At 41.1% G+C, this 17607-nt stretch overlaps 3 protein-coding genes and 1 long non-coding RNA gene across 13 annotated transcripts in view; 1 reads left to right on the top strand and 3 right to left on the bottom strand.

Moving 5' to 3' along the window:
- Nucleotides 1–516: 516 nt before the first annotated feature.
- LOC131110000 (uncharacterized) lies at nt 517–4308 on the bottom strand. Of its 5 annotated transcripts, XM_058062634.1 has the most exons (8): nt 4127–4308; nt 3967–4033; nt 2568–2636; nt 2078–2128; nt 1920–1970; nt 1789–1839; nt 1594–1644; nt 517–1400 (listed from the first exon to the last, which is right to left on the bottom strand). In XM_058062634.1, exons 2-8 carry the CDS (start codon nt 4010–4012, stop codon nt 658–660), a joined length of 1062 nt encoding a protein of 353 aa, XP_057918617.1. In that variant the 5' UTR covers nt 4013–4033; nt 4127–4308; the 3' UTR covers nt 517–657. The 5 variants fall into 5 exon arrangements, with proteins under 5 accessions (XP_057918617.1, XP_057918616.1, XP_057918620.1 ...); XM_058062633.1 differs by lacking the exons at nt 3967–4033; nt 4127–4308 and adding an exon at nt 3227–3355 and having other exon boundaries at nt 2509–2636; XM_058062637.1 differs by lacking the exons at nt 3967–4033; nt 4127–4308 and adding an exon at nt 3227–3355.
- A 112-nt stretch (nt 4309–4420) lies between these two features.
- Nucleotides 4421–9975, bottom strand: xrcc6 (X-ray repair complementing defective repair in Chinese hamster cells 6). The gene is made up of 13 exons (XM_058062625.1): nt 9892–9975; nt 9477–9558; nt 9255–9367; nt 9040–9181; nt 8673–8924; nt 8412–8598; nt 8153–8339; nt 7418–7586; nt 5737–5898; nt 5530–5659; nt 5347–5447; nt 5163–5279; nt 4421–5082 (listed from the first exon to the last, which is right to left on the bottom strand). Exons 2-13 carry the CDS (start codon nt 9547–9549, stop codon nt 4883–4885), a joined length of 1833 nt encoding a protein of 610 aa, XP_057918608.1. The 5' UTR covers nt 9550–9558; nt 9892–9975; the 3' UTR covers nt 4421–4882.
- LOC131110002 (uncharacterized) overlaps nt 9529–17607 on the top strand; it is a 37314-nt gene continuing 29235 nt past the window's right edge. Inside the window, exons 1-2 of one of the 4 annotated variants that reach the window (XR_009120811.1) lie at nt 9529–9604; nt 10456–10632. This is a non-coding gene — a long non-coding RNA (uncharacterized LOC131110002). Of the gene's footprint in view, nt 9605–10038; nt 10116–10455; nt 10633–17607 lie in introns of those variants that run through there. The other 3 variants (XR_009120812.1, XR_009120810.1, XR_009120813.1) reach the window with 3 other exon arrangements.
- Nucleotides 10114–17607, bottom strand: part of shisa8b (shisa family member 8b) — a 33348-nt gene continuing 25854 nt past the window's right edge. For all 3 annotated transcript variants that reach the window (XM_058062629.1, XM_058062628.1, XM_058062630.1), the window contains 2 exons: nt 15491–15604; nt 10114–13399 (listed from right to left, as the gene is read on the bottom strand). In XM_058062629.1, coding sequence (XP_057918612.1) covers nt 12873–13399; nt 15491–15604 — 641 coding nt within the window. In that variant the 3' untranslated portion in view covers nt 10114–12872. The remainder of the gene's footprint in view (nt 13400–15490; nt 15605–17607) is intronic.

Here is a 17607-nt window from a genome sequence, read left to right as displayed (position 1 = left end):
TTATGTATTTTTTCTTGTAAAATGTATGACTTAATTCTTGTAAATGTATGACTTTATTCTTGTAAATAAATGATTTTATTCTTGTAAATTTACGACTATTTTCTGAGGAATTTATTACTTTAATTTTTGAAACTTTTTTCTCCTAAATTTGTGACTTTCTTCTTGTACATTTATGTCTTTTTTCTCATAACATTTATTATTTTATTCTTGTAAATTTATGACTTTATTCTTGTAAATTTACAACTATTTTCTGAGAAATATATTACTTAAATTTTTGAAATGTACAATTTTTTTCTCCTAAATTTGTGACTTTCTTCTTGTGTATGCCTTTATTCTCAAAATTGTAGATTTTTTTTAATGTAGCCTTACCTGTTTAATTGTTGTTCAACTGAGATTATTTGAGTGTGCTTTTACATTTACAAGTTAAATAAGGCTAACAATATCCCGTATGTAAATATACTAACTGACCAACAAACAAGGATGGAATAATAAAAGTAATTGTGTCTTTTTATTTTTTTGAATGACCAATGATCAAATATTCGTGTAACATTATTACTAATGAATTTATTTTTGTTTTAGAGTAAAGCAACAATCAATTAACAAAATGAGCTGTGGCTGGACAATGGCAACCAGGGCTGCACTTTGGACACCCCTGCTCTACTTGTAGTCCACTTTTCTGGCCAGCTCAGAGGTCATGTTACCAAGCAGCTCCTCTCTGAAACGCTCCTCCCTCCTCTGCAGCTCATGCACAAAAAACTGCCCCCTCAGCGCCTTCAGCTCCATCACACGCCCCACCAGCTTCCCGCGCGTCACGCTCTGCACCTCCGGAGGCTGATCGGGCCTGGTGTCCAGCAGCTCAGGCCTCTGTCCGCATAGAGACGTCAGCGTCTGGAGACCTCCAGCATCCGCATCTAGCAGTTGCTCGCCGGTGCGCTTTGGGCTCAAACAGTCAGCATGGGTGAGCACTGGTATGATGTACTCCAGGACCCCATCTCCAAACAGTTCCAGAGTAGCTTGGATGACTCGCATCGCGTCCTGCTGCATGTTCTTGCTGGAGCGTGGTGCCCGCATCACAAGCAAAATGGCATGAGGACCAGGGCCTGCAAGCTGAACACTCCTCAAAGCTTCCCTCGCTTTCTGGTTTCTCCCCAAAGAAGGACCCAGTAGATCTGGAGTGTCGATGACGGTGACCTCTCTACCATCCACTACAGACCTTCTAATGGTGCTCTCCGTGAGAGGTCCGTCACCTTGTGCTACACTGCAGCCCAGCAAAGTGTTTGTCACTGAAGTACGTCCTCCTCCGGCAGGGCCAAGGAGGATCAGCCTCAGGTCTGCTTTTAATGGACTGGAGAGGTTCAGTCTGGTGTTTTCAAACTCCAAAGACCCATCGCTTGATGATCCTGCATAAGTGACAAAAGTCAGTCGGGTTCATGGTTAAATCTGGCTTATTTGCAAAAATCACACATTTTCATGATCATTTGTTGTCAGGTAGAATTTTTTGCTCCAAACAACAATATCACGTAACCCATTGACCCCTGACTCTCTATGAAATAATAAATAGAAGAGTCAAATCTAAAATGAACAAAAACTGACCTGTAATGACCCTGATGACAGGAAGCATCCATTTGAATTTAGATGAACAAGCTGATGAAGGAATTTGATTATTTTCATTATAAATTAGTTTTATTGCTATTATTTAAAAACAAACAAAATCCCTCCACCAATTATTTGAATTATTATTTCATAAAAACAGAAAATCAAGAACAATAAAACAAAAAACTGACTTACCTACAAAGAATTTCCAAACTCTAGACAGCCATTTACACAGACTCTGGATTCCTATATAAGACACAAGATGGAGGACAGGTCCGTGTGTGTGTTGTTTAGAGTTTGTGAGGGATTATTTTTGCATGTTGTACCTCGGAGGGTCCTCACAAGGCGGCTCACCCAGCCCCAAAGAGCTGATAGACCTGAGCGGAACACATACAGTATGAGAGGTGCATTATATAGTTCTTGGGAGTGTGATCATGAAGACCAAAACACACGTGATGACTTGACTTGACTTGACTTGACTCACCAGTTATAGAGCAAAAAAGACGAATTGGCCATCGGATCAGTGCTGGCAGGGCTGCAGGGATAAGACAGTTTGACTGTAAGTGTTGCCTAAATTCCTTAAAAATGATTTTCAACTACTGGTTTAGGGGTGTCAACAAGGCCGGCATACGGAAAAATTGTGCACAAACCAGTGTAACAAATGTACAGCATAATACCCATGTAAAAAAATGACTTAATACATTAGTATGTAACTGTGTGACAATATCATAGAAAGCTTAGCTTTAAAATCCTCACAACTATCTGAAGGTGAACTTTAAACAGGAGGCATGTGACTGATTAGCGAAGATGTATTCAGTTACTCAACTTGTGTGCAAGTTGGAGCAAGTTTCTCATCCATGATCAATACAAGAAACAAGTCGGTCAACATGTGAGTCAGTAAAGAGGCTTATTTACTCAGGGAATTTTTTCGTTTTTCCTGACTGAAGCTAACCAGATGCGACTGAGTGACTGACTCTGTGAGAATCTGTAGAGAAGGTATCCCACCACGGTAATTTGGATGTTGCTGCTGTTCATCCACCAGCCTAAACAAGGGAGAAAATCACACCATTAGCTTTGCGTAATGGACACACGCCCGTCAAAATGTCTATTTGTGACACGCGGCTTGCTCCCGCTCAGTCGTCGTGGATTTTGGATCAACATTTGCAACAATTATTGCATTAGAGTATGCTCCAGAAACCTTCCTCTTCTTTATTAGACATGGCTCACACACATATTAAGCCCATTTTATATTATATATTATATTATAGGCACTTATCACTACTAAAAGATAATGTAAGATGATTGTATTTTTCTGTTGCTACTTTTTTCCACATGATTTCAACCCTATGGCTTAAATAATAATGCGGTAAAATAGAAATTTTTACTTGCTAACAAGCTGCTACTACTAATCATTTATGTTGGCATGTCAAATATATGGCAGATTGCACTGGATTGGGGCTGTACACTAAAAGAACTACAGTTCCCATGATCCTTAGAGAGATTCAGATTCAGGAAGTAGTGACGCTAATAGGTAGCTGTTGAACTTCGATGAAAAAAGCGTCCCACTTTTGCCCACTGAGGAGCTTATTATACACTGGAACCTCAGTTAACGTCCGCCCCAATTAGCATGTACCGTTGAATATTCTTCATCTTGTCTGTTGTTAACACACTGCATAAGTCAAACTGTGTTCTTAATGGTTTTTTAAATCACAAAACAGCCTTCCTTGTTAGCATCCGTCAGTGGGCTAAACAAAATTACCAAATATCATGTCGCTTGTCTATGACGTCACCAACAGTTGACGCAACAGTTGATACATCCATAAAACAATTCTAAATGCATATGAATGACGAATAAAAGAAATAAATGAACATTGACTGTGGCAGTGAAGGTAAAACTAACCTTAAATGTTCAATTATCCCTTTCATCCATAATTTATATCTATTTCTAATTGTTTTGTTTGTGTAAAATTATAATTGTATAGCTATGAACTGGAACTGGGTGAATTGGATTTAAATTACTTCTTATTGGAAATTTGATTCGGTTAACATCTGTATCAGTTAGAGTCAGACCTGCTAGAAGTGGAAGTGTCATTTCTGCTTCACACTATGGTGCATTCAAGGACCACTGAAAATGTGAAATCTCAGTGACGCATAAAGACATAAACATGTAAATGTGAATGAGAATTTCTGTGGGGAAAAATAATTATTTTAACGAAAAATCTGTGCATGTACATGGATCCATTCTACTCACTTTTGTGAGGTACTGTATGGACAAAACTACAAAAAGTAAGTCATGAATGAACCTTTGGCTGAACATTGTTATGTCCAACTGTGCACTTAATGTGCATAAATGTACTTTAATGTGCAAATTACCTGGAAGTGCATCCTCAGAGTTGCCAGTTTCACATTTGCAATCCATTACTTGAACAGAGTAAAGATCCTTGAAGAGTCAACAAAGCACACAGACTCCTTACAACAACTACTACTACTACTACAATGTGAATGAGTTGTTAATAAAAGTACAACACTTTACCTGAAAGTCAGATTGAACTGCTCCTCCGTAATCTCTTTCTTGCCTGCAGAGGCCTGCCCTCGGTTAGACTAATGCTAAGACGGAGTTAACACTGTGTTTACATGCTGTGCAGCCAAACAATGCAGCAGTATGCTCCTCTTGCTGCTGCCTTTCATTCAACACACACACATACACACACACACACACACACACACACGCACACCTTTTTTTGTGAGACAAGTCGAACTGGAAAAGTGGCTAAGCAGTACTGCACACTAACTACAGTACACTGATGTTATTCAAATAAAACAAACGTGGAATTCTGGGTTTTATTTTTGCAAAATAATTTTTCTTACTGTGGGTTAAACACAAAGACAACCAGCATGGGTGTCCAAACTGCCACCACCTTGGGGTCATTTATGGCTTTTTTATGGTATATTTTAAGACTAAAATGAAAGACGGACCACTTCAGAACATTTCGTAGAAGGTTTAGGGAAAAAATGAAAAAAGTTAGCACGGTATGTCTTAGCAGCATTGAGAATTACCAACATAAAGTTTGATTCCATAAGCTTAAGACATTTTATTTTTAATGCTAATAATCGGGGTTGTTATCTGTGGATTTTTAAACATAAACATGTGTTGCAGTTTGGACACCCCTGGTGTAAAGTATATCATCTGTACCTCCTAGCAAGCAAGTGAGGTTTTGTGATTCCCTCAAAAGTGGAAAAAAAACGAGTGTCTTGGTTTGCAGACGGCACAGAAAGCACAGTGAGGCATTCAGGGGGCCAGCTGTGCAGTCAGAGCATCTATTAGCTCTTGCTTCCTGGTGCCGGTGGTGCGAATGCCAAACTGCTTGCAGGCTTCCTTGAGCGCAGCCACAGTCATCTTCCCCAGGGTGCCCTTCTGCACGGAGACCCTGAGCTCATCTTCTGAAACCTCCACTTTGGGCTTCTTCTCTGCTGTACCGGCAGCACTTGCTTCAAGTAATGCGAATGAACATTGAACGTCACCTCATTGTGCTACACCTACAGCTTATCTATTGGATGACTTAACTCACCTGTTTTGCGTTTGGCAGCTGGTTTGCTGTCCGGGTTGTAGTCTGCAGGGTAGACAAGATCTTTAAAATCCTGGACGAGAGTACCCAGGCGAAGGTCAATCTGGTCCAACTTTGGCACTGAACCAGGAAGTAGAAAGATGAATCAGAAATGAGATAACTGGTTGACAGACGATGACTTTCTTACTGATGAGATCCTCTATGTCATCTGGAGCCACCATATCCAGAGCCAAGGCCTCCAAGTTCCTGTAGTGTTGCTGGATGACTGGATTCTCAAAAGCCTCCATCCTTGTAAAGAAAAATAAGCATATTCCCGGGAAATATCTGCGTACTATATACTGTATATGTCACTTTTGTACAGAAGAACTACCTGTATTTGAAGCGCAGCTTGGAGACAATCTCCTTCATCTTGTCCACCTGCTCTGGCGATGCACACGGCGACTGCGGTGGGTCCAGACTCCGCACGTCATCGGCGTAGGGCAGGAAAATGACATTAAAACCTGAAAATGGAAGTGCATGAAAGCGCTTAATCCTTGTCGTTATTAAAATGGCATGAACCGACAAGAGAGCGGAGTACCTGGTGGCGTGGTCTGTACCTTGTGCTCGTCCACCTCCTCTTTCTGAGGCACCAAGGCAACGAATCGCGGCGGGTAGTTTCTGCGGGAAATGCATCGGCACAGGGCAAAAACATTCCTCTCCATGCACTTGGTCATCAGTGCAGAGAAGAGACAGGAGCTGCCTGGTGAGGAAGTGGTAAAGCATTTATTACGACATATGCTAACAGCACACATTCCACTCACTGAATTTATGCTATACATCTTATTTTGGGTCTTTTTATGTACCTCATGTTGGCGCTCTTGTTATTTATTTTTAATTAAAAAAAACTAGCGTTGAGGCCCTTGAGTGTTGAGTGGATCAACGTCTGAATTCCACAGCTTTAGAGAGCAAAGTGATCTTAACACACAAATATGTACACACAGGCAATACAAACACAACCTTCTGCTACTGTGACCGAAACAGCGTTACTCATCTGCTGACCAACTCATGACCTCATGATTGCATCAAGAATGTCAAAAATAGTGGAACACAGCCTGCAGATGTTTTTTTTTCTTCCCACTTTAAACTCAAAGGTCAGTTCATTCCCAACACTGAGAATGTGAAGGATAATACTACTTGACCGTTGACGACAAATCACATTCATTTTTTTTTCAGTTGGGTGAGCTAGAGCCTATACCGGCTGGTTTTGGGCAAAAATGGGGGTACACTCTAGACTGGACACTAGTCAGTCCCAGGGCAAATACAGACTAGAGATCGGCCAATATATTCTTTTCAGGGTGGTTTGTTGTTTTTCGCATAAGATAATGAAGCCTTCATAGACAATTTAAAGCAGGGGTCTCAAACTCAATTTACCTGGGGGCCACCGGAGCTAGGTTCTGGGTGAAGCCGGGCCGCATCAGGTTTTCAAAAAAAAACCCAAAACGCATTTATTAAAAACTGAAAAAAATATATATTCAATGCTTTTGCTTCTGCTATACCCTACACTTTTTCAGTACTTTGGTTCCGGTTTTCCACACCAAAATATCTGATAAAACATTCCACTGTTCTCAAATATCTTAATTTATATTTTTCTATACACAAAATAAGATTAAAAAAATAAACAAATAAGAATAAAGAGAATAAATCAATCAATCAGTAATAAATAAGTAAAATAATAATAAAACAGCAAATAAGAAAAACGTAAGAAACCACATACAGTTGGTAGAGAAATTATTTTTTTCAGATTGAAATGTACAGTATTAACAGTACATTTAATGAAACTTAATAATTTGACTCAATTAGCAAGTTAGCATCGTACTCAGTCCCATCTGGGAGCGGCGTCATAACTTTAACAACATGTTTGATGAGATGCTTTATCTTGACGTGTATTTTCCGTTTTATTCCAAATCATTTCCTGCATTTCCTGCGTCATAAGCCTTTAGCTTCATTGCTAATCCAAAGCAAAACAGGGCGGGGTAACAGGGGTAGGTTAACAGTATGGGCGGGGCAAAATCATGTTAATTGTGTCCGGTGTGCACACAGCTTTAAGTTGTCATTTCAACATTAAACTTAAACTTCAAGGTGGGGGCATCAAACTAGCGTCTCCACAAGTTTGAGACCCCTGATTTAAAGTCTCCAATTGACATAACATGTTTTTGGTGTACACTGAATTTTTCCCAACACAATACACCAAAGCCACACAGATGAACACGTGACGCTACCTTGCACCTCGCCCTCTTCAGGATACAGGAAGACGGATGGTCGAATATGGTGGTGCAGTTTCAGCCTTTCCATCGGTTTGAATCCGATCAGGAACAAACCGGGGTCGTCAAACTTCTTGATGGCGTCCACCTCATCCTTCTCCATCACTATCTGCTTTTTACCATACACCTGCATCAAGGAGAAGGAAACACGTTGGTGCCCCTCGGACAGACTAACTGATGTCAACATAAGCGGATATCGATATCACCAAAATGCAAACTAATGAGGAAGTTAACAATACAATGTCGACTCAAGCCGGAACTTTTTAGTCGTAAGGAGAAAGTGGGACATGGATGCGTTGTTGATATAAGCAGGTTCCACTGTGTACAGTAATCCCTCGTTAATTAATTAGTTAATTGGTTCCAGACCCGACCGTGATAACAGAGTTTCTGTGACGTAGATTTCAATATTAATAAATAGAATATTTTTGTAGTTTGAGCATAGAAAACTTGTTTATGACTTTCTAAATCGTATTTTTTTTACCATTATTAGAGCCTTCTATACATGAAGTAACACCCCTATAGTATACCTTTACAGTCATATCACCCAATGTAGTAGATATAATCAGAGAAAATAAGCCCTTTTGAGACATAAAACTCTTCCAGATGAGTGGTTAGGAAGTGATGATTCAGGTTATTATGATAAACTTTATATATAAAAATATAAAGTTACTATTTATTATATAAAGCGCCTACCTGTGCTTTCTTTATCTCGCTGGGCAGTAGCAGGCTTCCTGTTTGTGTATGGAAGGTGCGTGTTTTGCTGCGGACCGGCTCATTGCTTTCCCTGTACAGCTTGATAGGAGCTGCTTTCCGAACAGTCACAGCAGTGGAATACATTCCCACGGCTACATTCATGCCCTCGCCGAGACGCAGATTGAGCCTAAAGATAAAAAGGGAAGGAGTCAATTCATGAAATGCAAAGCAGGAAGTCTGAAAAGAAAACCTACTCTACCTGGCTATCGTTCTCTTCTTCCTCTCCTTGGCTCGTACTCTCTTCTGGAGGTCTTCAAGCTTTGCACAAGGTTCCAACTGGAGCCCTAAATCACTGGCATCCTCCGGTGGACTTATAATGTCGCGAAAAAAGAGTGAGATGTCGAAGCCGCCCGGTTTCATCAAGTGCATTAAATCTATGAAGACGCCTGAAAGAGAGAACATTTTCTCGTTATTTGCTTGAATGGTGTTTTAAATCACGCACGGACGATTTATTTCCCACCGGTTTCTTTGAGATCACTGGCTTGAGTGCGAGCCTGTCGATCTTTGGTGCCGTCGCCGCCGTGCGGTCCATCTCTGCATGTAAAGATCAGGAGGCGTTTGTGGCCGAGGCGTAGCTTGCAGTCCCGGTACAGATTGGCACAGCACCACAGGGCGTCGGGCAACGATGTATCACCACTGCCCATGGTCTCTGCTGCGAGCTGGGCGCCTTTTTCCCCCCGGAGTGCATCCACTTCCTGCACTCGCTTTGCACCTGTGCAAATTTGGATCGAAAGGGAGATGTTTGTCATTTTGCTGTCCTATTCTCATTAGACCTTTCTAGTGTGACGCTTTTGGGGAATGTTATATTCTATATTCTATATTCTTACCAGGTTCGCTGAGGCTGTGGTAGACATAGACATGCTTGAAAGAGTTGGTGGGGTCTTTGCTCTGTTTGGTGCTGTAGAAGACCAACGCTATAAGGTCTCGTGGACTGTTGATGATCTTTCTGGTGTACACACTACGCACAACCTGCACAATAACAAACAGCACATGTGGAGGCAGGTTGTAGAATCACAAAAAAAAAAGATACGATGACACCTACTTGCATGGTCATGTCAAAATTAGACAGCTCCCCATCTTCTCCTTTGATGAACATTTCCTTTGAGGCATCCACCAAGAAAACTAAGCTGTCTCTCCCTAAGACCTTGTATTCTCCTGATGACGACAGACAATCATGGAGATTTCATGCAAAACACGCAAAACAATGGCATGCACTCTCTATATAAACAACATTGGGTCATTCAAAAAGAAATTCTACTGTCACCTTCTGGTTGCTCTCCTTCTTCCTGTCCTTCATCCTCATCCTCATCCCGGAAGTATGCGTTCCACTCGGCCATTGTTGACTTCTGTCACGTTAGAGAATGCCCCCAAAAGGACATAATTACGCTTCTAGTAAGTATAACTAAGTACATGCATACGTATAAGTATAACTGAAGGGACTGTATAAGTGTAGTAGGAGTAGTGAATTAAAAAAGAACCACTGCAGCATTGAAGCGTACATGTCGCTGTATCTCAAATCTATTCAAACATGCTGTGCTAGCTTAGCTTGCAACTAGCTTATGTGAGCTTTACTGTTTATTGTACCGCTTGGAGGCGATGTAGATTCAAATTGGTTAATGGTGCACAAAAACAATTGAAATATGTAAAAAAATACCCCGTGTATAAAAAAAATCCCTTACCTTTTTACAAGTGACTGTAGTCAGAATTGGCAAATTAGCATGGACGGACTGGACTTGTTGGTACTCCTTAGCTCTGTGTTCATTGGCCAGTTTATTTGACAATAAAAAAAATCTACCAATCACGTTTTAGTAGGCGGGGGTTATGTTGACAAAGAAAAGTTTGCAGGAAGAGGTGACATGGCTTCGCGCCCTTCGATATTTCCACTTTAGTTTCGAGTACAAAGGTACAGTTGAGTACAAACGCCACTACGCAGTGTACACAGTATGCATAATTGCATTGTAAAAGTGTAAGTACAGAAGTAGAAGTATTTTTTGTAAATGTGCTATGTTAACTGTAAAACTTGAATCAAGTTGTGGAAATGAACTATTGCTTAATTTCTACATATTGTAATTGAGAGTGTGGTATGAAAGGCTGAACGGTATTTAGTCAAACATGAGGTTTTCTTTAAGATAAACGTACTGTATTCAAAATGTTTTGTATTGTCAGTAGGCGTACTTTCGGTAATACCGGGAACAGCCACAAGGTGTCAGTGTGAGCTTACAATTGTGCAATTGTTCTCCCAGCAGTTTTCCATCTATCCGTTTCCTGTACGGCTCATCCTCACTGGGGTATGCTGGAGCCTATCCCAGCTGACAGGCGGGTTACACCCTGGACTGGTCACCAACTGAGCAGTTTTCATTCCTGGGAAAACACCTTGTGAAGCGAGCATGACCTTCAGTGCCTGTGCAGGCTCCTTCCAGGTACTTCCAGCCACATTGCAAGTGTGTGTTTAGTTAGCTGAGGAGTCAAGTTGTCCAAAGTGTATAAAACAGGGGTGTCCAAAGTATTTTTCATTACAACACATTATAACAAGAAAACAAAAAAACTGTAGTTTTTCCAATCTTTAATACTTCTCTTTTAAACGTTTCAAACATGGCGGAGGAAAAACAGTCCTGTACCATTTGTGGGTTTTTGGTAAATACTGTACAGCTCACTGTGTTTTTGCTACATCCTCTAACTTTCACCACAACATATTCCATTTACTTTGTATCATAGTTCTCTTATTTGCTGCATGTACAGCAGTTTTAAATTCTACATGTAGTATAGTCAGCTACAGAAGTGCATTGTGCCTTTTCCCTTTATGAATAATTCTTATTCCAATTTCCATAATCCATGTTTCTGCACATTTTCCAGTCACTACTACAGAGTTGCACAATAAAAACCAAATCAATTGTTTGGACACCCTGTCCACTCTGTTTTTTTGTTGTTGTACCATATTCTAATTGTGGCGCTGGAATATTGTGACATGCAGTACTGAAGGCCTACTTTAACTGCGTCACTTTCACATTACAAAAGCAAATATTTATTTTAGTGCTCTCTATGAGTCATGGTTCATGTTATTCTATGCAATAATAAATTCAGTTTGAATCTGTTGAATCGGTTATAATAAATTCTTAGAAATAAATACCTACTTTATAAAGCCCTTTTTCCAACTAAATGTGTCTGAAATATACATAGCTTTACATTGATTTTTTTTTTTTTTTTTTACAAAACATTACACAAATCCTGAAAAATGTGTTTAAAAATAAAAGACAACACTGAATGTACAAGCAACTATTAGGTGGACAAAAATGCATGATTGTAGGTTCCTAACAACAATGTTGTGATTGGAAATCACATATATTGCATATAAAAATAATAGAACAGAAAACACAGCAACCCAAATCAACTCAATCAAGCGGTGATGAGCAATTGTTCAAATTTTAAACATGGAACAGGTTGTGTTCACATGACCCACTTACAAGCACGGAAAAAGAAACACAAACTGACTGGCGGTTGTTTATCTGCAAAAAGTGGTTTGGTGCTTGATTTAGAACTATCATTTGTTTTTCCAGGGGAAAGCCTCACACACTCTAAATAAAAATCCAATAGTTCTAAAGTTCTCTCTTTATGTTCTAACATTTTTTTTTTACCTTCAAATAAAAGGAACTGTTGCTTGTCTGCAGCAGCTTGCAGGTCTGCATGTTGTCTTTTGCTATCCAGGCTTCGGAGAATACATGAGTAATGTTTAAAGCTGCAGGCTTGCAAATGCCTCCACAAATTTCCCGGCAATAGCGCCCGGAGGTAGAGAAATAACACAGGAGTGTCCTCGCAGGTCCACACACTCCCGAGTTATGACCCAGACAATTCAGTAGCGAGAAACCCAGATTCACAGTGACTCTTTGCCTTTCCTTCCCCCGAGGAAGGAAAACATGCAGTTAGTTTTCCATTTTCTCTACTCTCCGCTCTCTTTCTCCTCTTTTCTAAGGAGACAAAGCCGCTGGCTTTTACAAACTCCTTTCCCCCACCACTCGCTCTCCATGGTTGGGATGGAGGCTGATGGGAGCTGACATGATGGTGGCATTGTCCTCACTGTTGAGTTAATGTCACCTCGGGGATGCTGTCCCTGTATGCTGGGCCTGATGGCACCAAAAGCAAAATAGTACATAGTGGAGAACGGCAAAAGGTACAAGGGGAAGCCAGCTGTGCATGGAGGTAGACACTGAGATGCAAAATAGTCATTTTTTAAGTACAATATTCTCAGCCGTTTAGTCTAGAAATTATATATTGTATTAAAACTATGGCAGTGGCCAACCTCCAGAGGGTTAGGCTTATGGAAAGGTGTAAAATGTGTCATTTAACAACCAACTCATGTTTTCTACTGACAAAGTTTTGCAGATATAAAACACTGCCACATAAAAAAATGTCTATCTGCGCACCAAGTCAACCATCTCTGAATGTAGACCGTATTATGGTGCTCCGTCGAGTTTATACAATTTCTACAAAGTACAATAACCTTAAAACCAGCATGGCTATAATCCACAAGCTTGGTTTTTGCCTTACTTTTACATTTCTTTGCACCCTTTTCACCTTTCTTGAGTGTATGACTGCTCTTAGACTAATCCCAAACTCTGGTGTTGACACCAAAGTACTTTATACGTAACCGTGCAGCACGTGGTGCTCAGACAGTCACTTCAGTTGTACTGTGGGTGGAGTAGCTCTTTTGCCTGGTGTGGTGGTAGTATGGCGCTTGAGGCGGGTGTTGCACATGGAAATGCGCCCCGTGCCCTGTCGTACCCCCTGCATACATTCCTCCACAAGGTTGATTAAAAAGATCGGGCATGTTCTCAATGCTCTGTTGCCGACGGGCCGTGTAGCCGTGTCTCCAGTGGGAGGCGTGCATGGATGCGGACCCCGGGGCGGAGATCTGCCTTTGGACGTGGCGACTGTTGGGCTCCCAGGCTTTGAAGGCAGAGCTGGAGAGCAGTGGGTGTGTGGTTGTCTTTGGGAGGTGGGGGTGTTCCAGATGGTTCGGGGGTATGGCGATGGAAAGAGGAGCGTGGAGGTTGGGTTGTGATGGAAGGTGCTGGTGGATGTAGGACTTCTCTTTGGGCTGGACTGGCACCGGGTGGAATGCTGGAGGCGCCTGATAGTGGGCAAAGTCCATGAGTGGGAAGCTCTTGTAGTAGGGGTGAGATGCACTGTCCGCTATAAATTGGAAAAATGACAATAAAGTCCAATAAATATGACTTGGGAAGCATGTTGTGCGGAAATTTACCGTGGCGGTGCGTGTCATTTGTTTATTTATTTATTTCAATTTGTGCACTTGTCAAGTTGGCATATGTTTAAACGATAATTTTCTCTTCTGAATATATACAGTAAACCTCGGATATATCGGATTCAATTGTTCCCACTGGTTTTGTCCGATATAAGCGAAATCCGTTATATGCGTATACCGGAAAATGTCCGTTTTACGCATATATCAGATTTATATCCGGTATATGCGTAAATCGGATTTTATCCGTTATAAAAAGGCACTTCCTTGACTATGTTTCCAATGTACCTGGACGCGCAGGCAACGCTGCAAACGCTGCAAATGACGTCGTATAGCGGCCTGTCATGATTCGGCGAATCGGAGCGCCACGATGCAGCCATCCGATATATGCGAGGGAAATTTCATGGAAATGCATTTGAACGGGACTGGAGATTTTGTCCGAAATAGGCGAAATCCGTTATAAAAAAATCTGATATATGCAATGAATTTTTATTGGAAATGCATTACAGAAAAATCGGTTCTTTTTTATCTGTCCGTTGTGAGCGAATTTCCGATATATCCGAGTCCGATATATCCGAGGTTTACTGTATATATACTGTAAAATGCTTAATCCATTATGCGTTTATTCTCTTTGTCAGCAATGCCAGCCTGATCTAGTGCAACATTTAAAGACTTTTCAACAAAATAACAAACAAGTTAGTATGATATGTATTAGCATAATTCATCTTTGCTCTGCTGCTCAAGGACAGCGTGTGTCGAGATAATGTGATGAAGGGACAGAAACTGAGAAGTGCAATGCAGATGACGGAAATAAAGGTATGTGTGCCACAATGTGGTATAATGTGGCAATGCTGGTTTATAAATACTCTCGCCCACAGTCCTTTTGTGTGCATGTTTATGTATTTGTCATGGGATGGCATGAACGTCAAATAGATTTATATAAACAAACACTAAGGTTATTGCTTCAAGCTTTCTGGCCACGTCAACTGCTACCTGTCCTTTTTAAAGGGGACCTATTATGCTTGTTACACTTTTCGGATCTTTAAATGTTGTTAGATTGTTGTATTATGTATTGCAGGGGTCTCAAACACGCAGCCCGCGGGCCAAATGTGGCCCGCAGGACACTAGTTTGAGGCCCCCGCCTTGATATGAAAGTTTAATGTTAGTGCGGCCCGCGCAAGTTTGATATGGATGCTGTATGGTATCATGCACCCAGAAAAAATTATTACGTTTGATTCATGTTCATGTTAAAGGTTAAATAACTGTTAATAGTTATCCTCCCTATCCGTGTGGAAGTGGTAAGTTTTTGGCTTTTTATACTCTTTATACTCCAGAGCGACTTATAAATGAAAAAAGTGTTTATGTTACGTAAACACTGGACACCTTTTCTGTTCATGTTTATTTTTTGTGTAGGTTAATAACCATTGTTAGCATATCTTACACCTATTTAGCCTGTTCTCTATTCTTTTATTGTTAGAACTTGCCTTCTAGAAGGATGTAATGTCTGTTTTGGTCAAGTAGTTTGGAAAATAAATTACCTGCAAAAAATGCGACTTATACTCCAATGCGTTTTTTTCCTACCGAATTATGCATTTTTGGCTTTGTAAGACTTATAGTCCGGAGCGACTTATAGTCCAGAAAATATGGTACATTTTGGTAGATGGAATAGGTGCAGATTCTGGAAGATGTAGAAAGCTTTCAATGCAAAGGATCGAAAAATGAGCTTTCATCTATGTCGCAGGGCACATATAAAGAAATCAGGAAACATGCATATTATAATTGCACTGTTCTTGGCAATGTCCTATCATACAGTAGCAGTACATGTCTTGGCCAGGCTAACTGTAGCGCAATGCCCTAGCAGCAGCAGCGGCGCTTTTTAAGATCAACTCTCAGTTTGCCACCAGGCAAGGACACCAAGACGTTAGCTGGCTGCCCTTGTGCTGCCAACCTGCTCTACACAAAAGGTTAAAGTGTCAGTTGCGTTTAGGGTCACCGTGTGTGGAACAGTGTGACTTACAACTTACCCACGGCTTTGAGGGAAGTGTACTTGTTGAGTCCCACTGTGCTGTGGTTGCTGTGCGAATGAGGAAGGCCTGGTGCAAATTGGCCGTGCGCAGAGTTATTTAGATGGTACTGCTCTGGTGGCACACAGAAAAGAGGAACAGTGTTAGAGTCACATTTTTGTTTTGTGTCTTTTTGGGAGCTCCGCCTGAGCCCAACCACACAGAGGAGACTCATTATGGCTGCTTGTGTCCACAATAGCACACAATATATTTTTTTAACAAGCTGTAAGAAAAGAAAAATCTGCTTTTTGACATTTTGCTTGCTGTGGTAGAATTACACAATATTCGGCTTTACTTTATCCCAAATTGGTCATTTATAGCATAGAATGCGGCTATTGAACCGGTTTCTGTGGCAGTGGATTATTGTGTATATGTCATGGAGGCTGTTTAAAAAAAAAAAAACCCTGTCCCACATAGTCTCTGCCTCTTTTTGCATTTCTGCTTCTGGTTTTTGTTCACATGTATCGCTGGTTCCTCGCCCACCTTCTAATCCACCTGTCACCTGTCTGCAGCTCTTCCCACCAGTTCTTCTGCCATACGCCTGCTTGTCTACTGGCGGATCAGCTTGTTGTTGTTCCCATCACCTCTCTCTGCTTGCTCATTCTGCCATTGCTTATCTGTTGTGTTCAGCCTTGTTTTGCACACTAAGCTTCAAAATCTTGTTTCACTCTTTCTGGAATTAACTTTACCAGCTGCTATTTGCTTGGAAAAGTTATTATTCCTAAAAAAAAAAAACTCAAACTCACAGGTGTTCATGGTTTATTTTCCACCTTTATGATGGTTTTGATTGATATAAACATGTCATCTGTGGTTGAGTAGGATATCTCTCCATTCATACGGGAAGCCTTGCAGATTTATACTCCAACCACGTTTTACTCCGACTGAAAAACTTCTTTCATTAGGAAGGGACGCAGTGAATTCCGGGTTTAGCAGAGTGTGGGACAAAAAGCCCCCACCCTGACAGCCAGTCAGTCCCATGTCAAATGAACTGAGGTTAATGAACAATGGGGCAAACTAGCTGGGAGAGAAAGGCCCTGGTTATTAGCATTAATGAAGTCCACTGATGCAGCCAACGCACTTGATGTCAGCCTGGGGGATTCATGCAGCACACACACACGCACCACACGGCAGCCTTTTAAGTTCATTTTGGTGGGGGGGGGGTGCAACCAAATCAGTGGCATTTAGAATAATGGCAATGTCTTTAACCCATAAAAAGGAGTCACAGATTAGATTTTTGTTGATTTTATTATTGTGTGCTTATCTGACTGATTTTCCATGCTCAACTTGAGCGCTGCATCAGAGACAGAAGATGTCATCGTGTCAATGACCGGCCGTGAAGAACAATACATGGCGAAACTTTGGAATGCTAATCTCTTGTCACACACGCCGCAGCGAGAGAGAGAGTGAGAGTCACTTGTGGTTAGAGTGATGAACAGAGAAGGAGAGGCGCAGGGAGGCTGGATGTTCTGGTGAAATAAATTAGAGATTAATGTGGAAGTCACTTTGGCTTCACGTCTTTACCTTGGAAGCGCACACATTGGTTTAAGCTGATTACCCGCTGAGATGTTTCGTATGCTGAGCGTATGTGCTCCAACACAGGAAAAAAAATCCTTGAGGGTATAATCCAGTGACCTCCCAGCATGTGACATATGGATTATAAGAACACAGTCCTGCTTTCAATCTGTATTATTAATAAAAGGAAATATTCCAGTATTCTGGAGAAACGGACAGCTGTTACGTGTACCCAAAGATACATATAAAACCACTAACTGACCGTTGTTGTCATATGTTTGTCTGTATCTGGGTCCACCAGTGGTGTCAGGGCCAGCAAAACCTTCTCTGCTGGCCTCAGATGCGCTGACATACATTTTCTTAAATTTGTTCCATGACATTTTATTCCAAGCAGTATATTATCTTCACTTGGTAGCGTGTCTCTTGGCTGCGCCGCCCTTCAGATGTTCACTTGATGTACTGTTGAGGTTTGTAGTTGTTAAGAGATAATGTATTCAAAGATAAAGGGTTAATTGCGTTTGCTCCTTTATTGATCGTGGTATTCATCCACATTTCTGGAATGCCAG

Source organism: Doryrhamphus excisus, chromosome 22 (assembly GCF_030265055.1).
Source record: "Doryrhamphus excisus isolate RoL2022-K1 chromosome 22, RoL_Dexc_1.0, whole genome shotgun sequence".
Taxonomy (NCBI): domain Eukaryota; kingdom Metazoa; phylum Chordata; class Actinopteri; order Syngnathiformes; family Syngnathidae; genus Doryrhamphus; species Doryrhamphus excisus.
Note: the sequence above shows the minus strand (reverse complement) of the source record. Positions and strands in the feature narration are given on the sequence as shown.

Coding starts and splice junctions, on each gene's coding strand:
- LOC131110000 (XM_058062633.1), bottom strand. Junction 1,645..1,788: donor AGTTTGGAAATTCTTTGTAG/GTAAGTCAGTTT, acceptor TTCCTTCATCAG/CTTGTTCATCTAAATTCAAA. Junction 1,401..1,593: donor TGTCATCAGGGTCATTACAG/GTCAGTTTTTGT, acceptor TCACTTATGCAG/GATCATCAAGCGATGGGTCT.
- xrcc6 (XM_058062625.1), bottom strand. CDS start 9,549: ATGGCCGAGTGGAACGCATACTTCCGGGATGAGGATGAGGATGAAGGA. Junction 8,925..9,039: donor CCACAGCCTCAGCGAACCTG/GTAAGAATATAG, acceptor AAATTTGCACAG/GTGCAAAGCGAGTGCAGGAA. Junction 8,599..8,672: donor CAGTGATCTCAAAGAAACCG/GTGGGAAATAAA, acceptor TCTCTCTTTCAG/GCGTCTTCATAGATTTAATG.